The sequence below is a fragment of the Erigeron canadensis genome, chromosome 1 (assembly GCF_010389155.1).
Source record: "Erigeron canadensis isolate Cc75 chromosome 1, C_canadensis_v1, whole genome shotgun sequence".
NCBI lineage: Eukaryota > Viridiplantae > Streptophyta > Magnoliopsida > Asterales > Asteraceae > Erigeron > Erigeron canadensis.
In genome coordinates, this window is record NC_057761.1 from 48180150 (window position 1) to 48189081 (window position 8932).

General features: G+C 34.7%; 1 protein-coding gene and 1 long non-coding RNA gene across 2 annotated transcripts; both read right to left on the bottom strand.

Moving 5' to 3' along the window:
• Nucleotides 1–450: 450 nt before the first annotated feature.
• Nucleotides 451–2404, bottom strand: LOC122587481. Its single transcript, XR_006322151.1, has 3 exons — nucleotides 2005–2404; nucleotides 686–777; nucleotides 451–585 (listed from the first exon to the last, which is right to left on the bottom strand). It is a non-coding gene; the product is annotated as an uncharacterized LOC122587481 (long non-coding RNA).
• Nucleotides 2405–3290: 886 nt separating this feature from the next.
• LOC122590739 (receptor-like protein kinase 5) lies at nucleotides 3291–7319 on the bottom strand. The gene is made up of 2 exons (XM_043762918.1): nucleotides 4497–7319; nucleotides 3291–3830 (listed from the first exon to the last, which is right to left on the bottom strand). The coding sequence occupies exons 1-2, from the start codon at nucleotides 7162–7164 to the stop codon at nucleotides 3379–3381; spliced, it is 3120 nt and encodes a 1039-aa protein (XP_043618853.1). The 5' UTR covers nucleotides 7165–7319; the 3' UTR covers nucleotides 3291–3378.
• Nucleotides 7320–8932: the final 1613 nt, after the last annotated feature.

An 8932-nucleotide genomic window follows, 5' to 3' on the forward strand; every position in this document is an offset into this window, starting at 1 on the left:
TCATTAAGTAAGTTGAATTTTAGTTTAATTATAGTTGATGCCAATATTTATGATTTTTCTTTTTTTACTTAAAACACTTAATTTTAAAACCTTTACGTCCTAGTAAGACCATTATATAAGTTATTATACTTGGCTAAGTTTTTTTTGAAATTTGAAAGATAATAAAGAAACTCAAGTAACATATGATAAAGACTATGGGGCTGTTTGAGAAGGGGATTTTAGGGTGTTTTTTTTAGGGCTAGGAGATTGGGCTTTAAAAAAAAACTCTTATACTAAAACACAACGTATATGTAAACATTATTTGAAAGTTGCTTAATTTGATGTCACGAAATTCACGTATTCAGTGATATTAATTTTTTATAATGTAAATAAATTATATAATTTTATTAAAACTTCTACTTTTTACGAAAAAAAATAGAATAGAAGAGTTATGTTACATATTTATTAGAAAAGGGTAAATACTTTCTGCATAACTAAGACCACCATATAATAACTCTAGCCATGAGCACCCCGGTCGATGTACTTCTTAAGAACTGGAAACTTTCGCGGCTGACTAAACGTAGTCTTTTCAACCTGCTGTTCAACCTGAGTTTACACATTCACAGAGTAGTTTTTTATTACTGGATGTATGCACACACATATTGATTCTCAACAAAGAATATAAGACATATTCAGCAATACTCACCTGTGATTCAACATGAGATGAAGCAGGAACAATCCGACGTAGGTTTTCATCAGGAAGAAGCCGACATAGTTGTTCAGCAGTAAATTCTATGACTGAACAATAACAAGTAAATATGTTACATGCTTGTGAAGTACATAATACAGGAATTTTTATGACCCTCCCATCCCATCCCCTCGTCCCTTAAAAAGTCTATGTACCCAATGTGATTAATAATATCATAAATATATTCATACAAGCAAATTACTTATCTAAACATTATTCAAACTCAAAAAAGCATTAGCAATTATCCAAAAAAAAAAACTAATGACGATTACAACCTCTATTTCTAGTCTCTCGAAAGAGTCTAAACCTATGGGGTCGACTTGCATATGTTTATCAAAACTTTGCTGAAAATAGTTTGATAACTCAAATAGAGGGTTATACTCGCTTGAAGGTAAACAAAACTAATACCAAGAACTGGTTATATTCAGACGGCCCATGACAAAAATCCAGTTGTTTAAAAGAATACCTTACCCTTATTGACCCGTTATCCAAAACGTCTTGCTTAGAACTACAACATATTTGTATCGGTCCATTCTGACCCGTTAACTAAAACCAAATGATTCAAGTAAAGTTTTGTAGATACTGAGCCATGATGGCAGAAATTCACATTCAGCCCATATTGACCCGTTATTCAAAACCAAATGCTTAGAACTACATATATACTATTTGTTGTGGTCCATTAGTCCTTCTGACACGTTTACTAAAACCAAATGTTTGAAGTGGTTGAGATGACACATGTTTAGCAAAATGAAAGACACTTGCAGAATAAAGTCAGCAACTGCAACCCCAAAACACAGCCATACACACACTCATATCCCATTCCACACACATTCTAATAGAACAAACACGACAATATTCAACTAGAGCAGAAACCCAACGAAACTACACGCACTAAACTTTAATGCAAAATGTTATCCAACGGACTAACATTCATCTAAACTGTACATACGTATCTTGGTAATTAAACAATCTTTTTAGAAAATTGCAAACAATACAAACACCTAGACTTGTAAATAACATCTAGCACATCATATCATAGCTATACGCATGGTCAGTTGGTCACGCTATATAATAAGTAGCTTAAAAACATATATAACTAAATAAGAAAAAAAATACACGGGCGATTTTAAAAATAAGTTTATAGCTAGAAATAACCTAGTGTCACACACATTTTATACAATGCATTTTTGCAGAATGGATGAAATTCTTCCGGTAATATAATAATGCAGAGTCTATATATATGTATAATATATATGCATGCGTGTTTAATTACATACCTTTAGGATTTGGCTTCCTCCATCCAGGACCGACGTGACAACAATTAGTAGAGTTATGACAAGCGTACCCAGGATCTAACTCCTCTGCCAATTCAACGTTAAAACGTGGTAGAGGCTTTAATTTGAAGTAATTCTTTCATTGATGGCATACTTGAAGGCAATGTGCTAGTGCATATTAGTCCTAACTTGAACACTAGACTAATTTCTTCCATGTAGCAAGTAGCTTGTATGATCTCTGGGTCCAATGCTTCAACCATGGAGTTCCCTTCACCATAATGTTTCCATTCCCATTCTGCAAGATTCGTGTCAACATCTCCTTCTTGTGGTTCTTTTCCGGTTACTAGTTCTAGCAGCACCACACCGAAACTGTATACGTCTACCCTTTCGTTTACCCTTGTTGTGTAAGCATACTCTGCAATTAATCAGTACCAAATGCAAATTTTTATTCTCTATTCTACAAAAGAAACATTGTTGACCTTAAAAGTCAAAGGGACTGTAAATTTAGGATACTAGTATTTCATAACATATCATAAAATCTGTTTGGTTGTTGATGGAGTGGGGAACTGGGGATGTCTTCTGGTCGGAAATTAGTATGCGTGGTGGTGGGCTGCTGCTGTCGTGGTGTGAATTTATGTAAACCGTATAAATCAATCAACAGAAATACTAGATCAAATATGAAGTATTATTATTATTAAAAACGATTATTATTACATTATATGTTCTGGAGAATTTAGATACACACCATCATATATATCGATATATATATATGTACATAAAGAGGAGAATGGTTTTAGAGAATATCAAAAAATCGGAAAAATAAACAAAATGGTTTCTCTTAACCCTAAAACTAAGAAAATAGTTGTATCTATAGGAGTCTAATTTCCTCTTCAGCCCTTCATACTTCCAGTTTGCAGTATAACTTTTCATTTAATTTTTTGATTCACATGAAGCTTTCATCTTATTAGTCTAGAAAATGTTTGTGGATAAAAACAGATTGCTCCACAAGCTTTCATGTTAGAAGCAGCAAGGTACACTTCCAGCATTCATTCTGATTTTCATGATGTACATTCGTATTATGTTTCCCTTGCATATTTGAATCATTTGTTGTTCATTTCAACAGCTTCCAAATTGGTCTTTTTGGTTTTCAGGGTCTATAGAGCTTGACTAGATATAAGATGGTACATATATACAGAACTTCATGTTATAACTTTGTCAAATAAACACTATCTGCAAGTACCAAACATTTCATGATCTACTTTGATAGGAAGAATCGAGACTCGAGTGAGTTTACTTTGTCAAAACTAGACAACTTTATTTATATATATGTATATGTATATATAAACCATACATAACACCCTTATAACAACATAAAACTTACAGTCTACCATCAAATATATCAATACTATCACTCACTACCTTACTCCCGCCACGACGATAGTTAGAAAGATAACTTTCTCTCCTTAAAAGCGGCGCGACATCAAACTCTTCTCCTCCCACTTTCCGATCTTCACTTAATGGAGTACATCTTGTAAGAATTTGAAGTACTTCTTTCATTGATGGCCTACTTGAAGGCAATGTGCTAGTGCATATTAGTCCTAACTTGAACACTAGACTAATTTCTTCCATGTAGCAAGTAGCTTGTATGAGCTCTGGGTCCAATGCTTCAACCATGGAGTTCCCTTCACCATAATGTTTCCATGCCCATTCTGCAAGATTCGTGTCAACATCTCCTTCTTGTGGTTCTTTTCCGGTTACTAGTTCTAGCAGCACCACACCGAAACTGTATACATCTACCCTTTCGTTTACCCTTGTTGTGTAAGCATACTCTGCAATTAATCAGTACCAAATGCAAATTTTTATTCTCTATTTTACAAAAGAAACATTGTTGACCTTAAAAGTCAAAGGGACTGTAAATTTAGGATACTAGTATTTCATAACATATCATAAAATCTGTTTGGTGTTGATGCATTTGGCAAACCCAATACAATTTCAGACTCACTAGATTTTTGTTTGGCCACAAATGTCAACCAAATGAGCCAGCATATGTGATCAATTTCACAGTTTGACTTTTAAAGTCAGAAAAACCAATATCTAACTATAGATATATCATATATGTCAACCAAATGATTTTAAATTTTTTTTATGAGAACCCATTTCTATTTAATATTACTCAAAATATAATTATACGCTACAACAAATCAATTTATGGATTTATTTGATAATTGCAAATTACTTACACGTTTGACCTCAAGAGTCAAAGAGTATATACTTGCTGCAGCTTAAATTTTATGATCAAAGTGTCAAACACATCAAGTACACCTTCAAATTTATCTTAATGGTCAAGAATATTAAGAAAAATTTGTATCCTGCACTACTTATCATACTAAATTCAGCAAATAGAAACCATTGACTAAAAATGAGTTTTACAGAACCTATATATTCATTTCAAAGTTATCTATTAAGTTTGACCACTGAAGTCAAAGTGTTCTTACCAGGTGGAATGTAACCAAATGAGCCAGCAATAGCAGACAAGGTGTTGGGTTGACCGGGCTTTGGCTTTGCCAAGATTTTTGCTAGGCCAAAATCAGCAATGCGTGCTTTAAACTCAGAATCCAACAATATATTACTAGACTTCACATCTCTGTGAATGATGGGTGGTGAACAATCATGATGCATATAACAAAGCCCCTGAGCCGCACCAATGGCAATCTGCAGCCTTGTAGGCCAGTCCAAGACCATGTGATGATCCAAACCACGATGCGTTTTCTTCTTCTTCCCATGTAACCACTTGTCAAGACTTTGGTTCTCCATATACTCGTACACAAGAAGCTTAGAATCCTCACTTGATATACAACATAATAGTTTCACTATGTTAGAGTGACGAATGGAGCCCAATATTTGAACCTCTGATAAGAATTGCTTTTCAAGAGTATGGTCTAGTTTTTTAGTACTCCAAATCCTCTTTACTGCAACATACTCCCCACTACGCCCTATTTCAATTTGGTAAACTTTTCCTGATCCACCGCTTCCAATCAAATTGTTTTCAGTCAGACAACACAAAATATTTGCTTCTGTGAACTCTAACTTATGAAAGGAGGTCAATTTCCATGTGGTCAAGTCATGGTTTTGTTTCTTCTTACGGTAGCCTCTAAACACGAATAAGGTACCTAGAACAGCAACTAGTATGACAAATGCCGTTAAAACAACAATCATGACAATAATTTTGGTTGAAACTTTCTGGGAGTGCGAGGATTCGGCATTATTTTCATGACATTGATGAAGGTTTGAAATTGGGGATGTAGCACAGAGGTTAGGATTATTCAAGAAACTGTTTGCGTAAGCCAGATTATCGAATGCAAATGGGATTCTTCCAGTAAGCTTATTGGAAGAAAGATTCAAAGAGGTAAGTCTCAACTTGCTCAACTGTGAGGGAATTTGACCCGACAATTGGTTTTCTGATAAATCTAGATCAAGAAGACGTGGTAAAGAAGTGATCGCCACAGGAATCGAGCCAGAAAGTTTGTTTCTAGCTAGATCCAACGTAGTCAACGAATTCCATGACTCGATCTCTGATGGAAGCTCACCCGAAAGCAAATTTCCATCAAGATAAAGATCAGACAACTCTGAAAGATTAGTGATACCACTTGGAATGTCTCCTGAAAACAAATTGTTACTAGCTTTGAACACATTCAGTTTCGTCCAAGACGAAATAGTGTCTGGAATCGGACCCGAAAAGTTGTTGCTACTAATCTCCAATCTAGACAAACTCCAAGCTACCTTACTTGGAAGCTCACCAGAAAGAGAATTTCTACTAAGCCTCAAAGTAGATAGATTAAACAGTGACCAAATTCCTAAAGGGAATTCACCAGTAAATCTATTACCATGAAGTTGAATACTATCTAATGTATCACAATTCTGGAGTGATCTAGGGATTTCCCCTGTCAAATTGTTTGAAAAAGCAATCAAAACGAACAAAGTACCTCCATCACACAAACTATCCGGTAACCTTCCAGTTAGTTTGTTTTCAGACACTTCAAATGCTTCTAGCTTCGAATGAAGCCCGATCTCTGAAGGCAATTCACCACTCAGGTTGTTTCTAAACACTCTGAAAACCTTGAGAGCCGGAATTCGAGAGATACTAATAGGAATGTTTCCTGATAACTGATTTGAAAACAAATTCATCACCTCCAGCTTGTTCAACTTTCCAAAATCTTCAGGAATCGGGCCGGATAACCTGTTCATCGAGATATCTATATCGATTAGATTCACACACTCGATTCTAGAAGGTATCTCACCTTCCAGATTGTTCCTATACAAGTACAACTTACTCAAATTCTTCAACAAAAACAATCCGGAAGGGATTCCGCCTTCCAAATTATTAAAATTGACATCTAACAACTCTAGACTCGCTAGATTCGCTAACGAATCTGGTAACTTCCCGACCAGATTCGTTTGCGGCATCCATAACTCCTTCAACCTGATCAACTCACTACCAAACTCTACAGGCATTTCGGGTGATGCAAACCTATTATAAGCCAAACCTAAATACATCAAATTCGATAAATTCCCAATCATATCTAACGGAATTGTACCGTTAAACAAATTCGAATACAAATGAAGCATCGTTAACTCCGACAAGTTCCCGATCGCCGGAGGTATATCTCCGGTGAAGTTGTTACCTCCAAGGTTAAGATACTTTAAACTCTCCGCTAATCTATCGATGTCATCAGGCAAGGTTCCGATAAACGCGTTCTGTGAAATATCGAGCTGGATTAGCTTCTTACAGGTATACAGGGCCTTAGGAAACTCACCTGTGAGGAAATTATCTGTTAATGTTATGTTTTCAAGGTTTTGTAATTCACAAATCGAGTCCGGTATGGTTCCCGTTAAGCCTTTGCTTTTGAGGTGTAGACCGATAACCGAGCCGTTACTATTACAGCTAACTTCTTGAGTCCAGGTGCATGGAGATAATTGAGTATTATTGTTGGTCCAGTTTGTTAGAGATTGGGGGTTTCCCCAGTGATCACGGAGGTAAAGTAATGTGTTTAATTCGGAAGATCGTTGCGAATTCGTGACAGAGGATGATGTGATGATGATGAATATGATAATTGAGAGTTTGTGTACTGGTAGTGGTAGTAGTAGAGGAGTAAATTTTGTCATCTTTTTTTTTTTGTTACTCCGGTGAGGAAAAGGGGTGGTGTTTTTTGTTAGCCGGGAAGGAATATGATTAGTTGGTGTAACGATTTGTGGTTAGTGTTTGAAAACGAGAAGCCGCCATTTCTGAAAAATACTAGTGAGTGGGTTTTTTTGGGTTCAACTTTGGGTTATGATATACTAATACTCGTAATTATTTTAACTATTTTTTATATATTATATTATGCTTGTGCCATTGCAAATATTGTTCTAGATAGATTAATAAAACATGGACTATTGGATTTAAAATGATGTCAGTGTTAAATGATCGGGAAAGACCGGTTTTGTATATTATAAAAAATCATTTAAATCATGTTAACATATCTTTTTAAATCTATATATAATTTTATGACACACGTAATATATTAGTTTTCTCTTCATCATCACATATTCTCAATTTTAATTTTGTTATGCCTAACAATCTTTTTGTTAAAAGAATTACTAAGAGATTACTTTTAAGAAATATGTTATCAGTCAAAAACTAAATAAGCCATCATCTTCATAAAGGAGCCATTAATTGAAGGATAAAGATCCTCTAAAGTTGAAATTAACTTTAGAGATAAAGTTAGACAATTGGACAATCCTTATCTATTGGATTGAAATTTATTTTCAAGATTCAAATATCAAATTTGAATGTTCAACGTTAATTTTAATCTAAGAATTAAGATCCTTTTAACTTCACCTATAAAATTGTTTCAACTTAAAAAGATCTTAATCATCAGTTGTGAATGTATATATATTTACGAGCATAGTACCCGCGCTTTGCAGCGGCGAGAAGGCGAAAGCAACATAAAAGGGAGGCGGTGGAGGAAGAGGGCGGCGTGTAGGGTGATAGAATGTTGATGAAAGCATGTAATGATTAGAATGAATGGGGAAAAGAGGGTATTTAAAAGTTTTATGTTTAAGTAAGGATGTAAGGGGTATTATGGGAATACTGAAAAAAGTGCTTAATTTTCTAAAATAGATGTCCAATATATTTTATAAGGGAATATAGAAAAGTCTGCAGTGTCCCCCAAAAAGTCATGTCCTAAACGGTCATCCATTTTTTGGCTCATGCATAAACTGCCCATTATTCTTGATGAGTGCTTTGTTTATTTTTGAGTTGGGTTCATAAATTTAAGTACTGTAGTACTCTTTTGTTTCTAATAATATAGAACAGAAAGTAAAATGAGTGGGGTATGTGTGGAAAGGAAAGCGCGAGTCAACCTGTTGAGTTGTGGTCTTACACGGGTGATTAAAAGTCAAAGGATGAGTACTTAGTAGGGGTCCTCTTAGACAGTGACCTGGATTAATTCCCAGTGACACAAAATAGCCGGTAAATTAATTTTTTTCCCACAATCCGTAAAATTTAAATCTTTTGAAAAAACATAAATGACTAATGAAAGCTATGCTTATGTTTGTTTATTCTAAACGAATGGAAATGTCTATTTATGTTCATCTATATAAATACACAAATAAACACGAATAAACTTATAGACTTATAGTTATACAGTTTATGAAGTGTTCTTTAATGTCTATTTATTTTGCTTTTTACCGTAAGAAAAAAAACCAAAAAAAATTAAAATTCATTTCGTTACAACCACTATATTACTAAATGCACAACTACGCAAGGCCACAAGGCTTAATTGTATTACACGAGAGAAACTCAAACAAATTAAGTAAAAACCTGTCAAAAAGTAACCTAGCCACCACATGGAATTATGAGGCATTGTAGTATATGTGATATCGAAGTCGT

Bases quoted from the DNA above. Each gene is read 5' to 3' on its own strand.
- LOC122590739 (XM_043762918.1), bottom strand. From the start codon at position 7,164: ATGACAAAATTTACTCCTCTACTACTACCACTACCAGTACACAAACTC. The intron at 3,831-4,496 runs GTAAGAACACTT...GATTAATTGCAG, and splicing joins ATTTGGTTACATTCCACCTG to AGTATGCTTACACAACAAGG.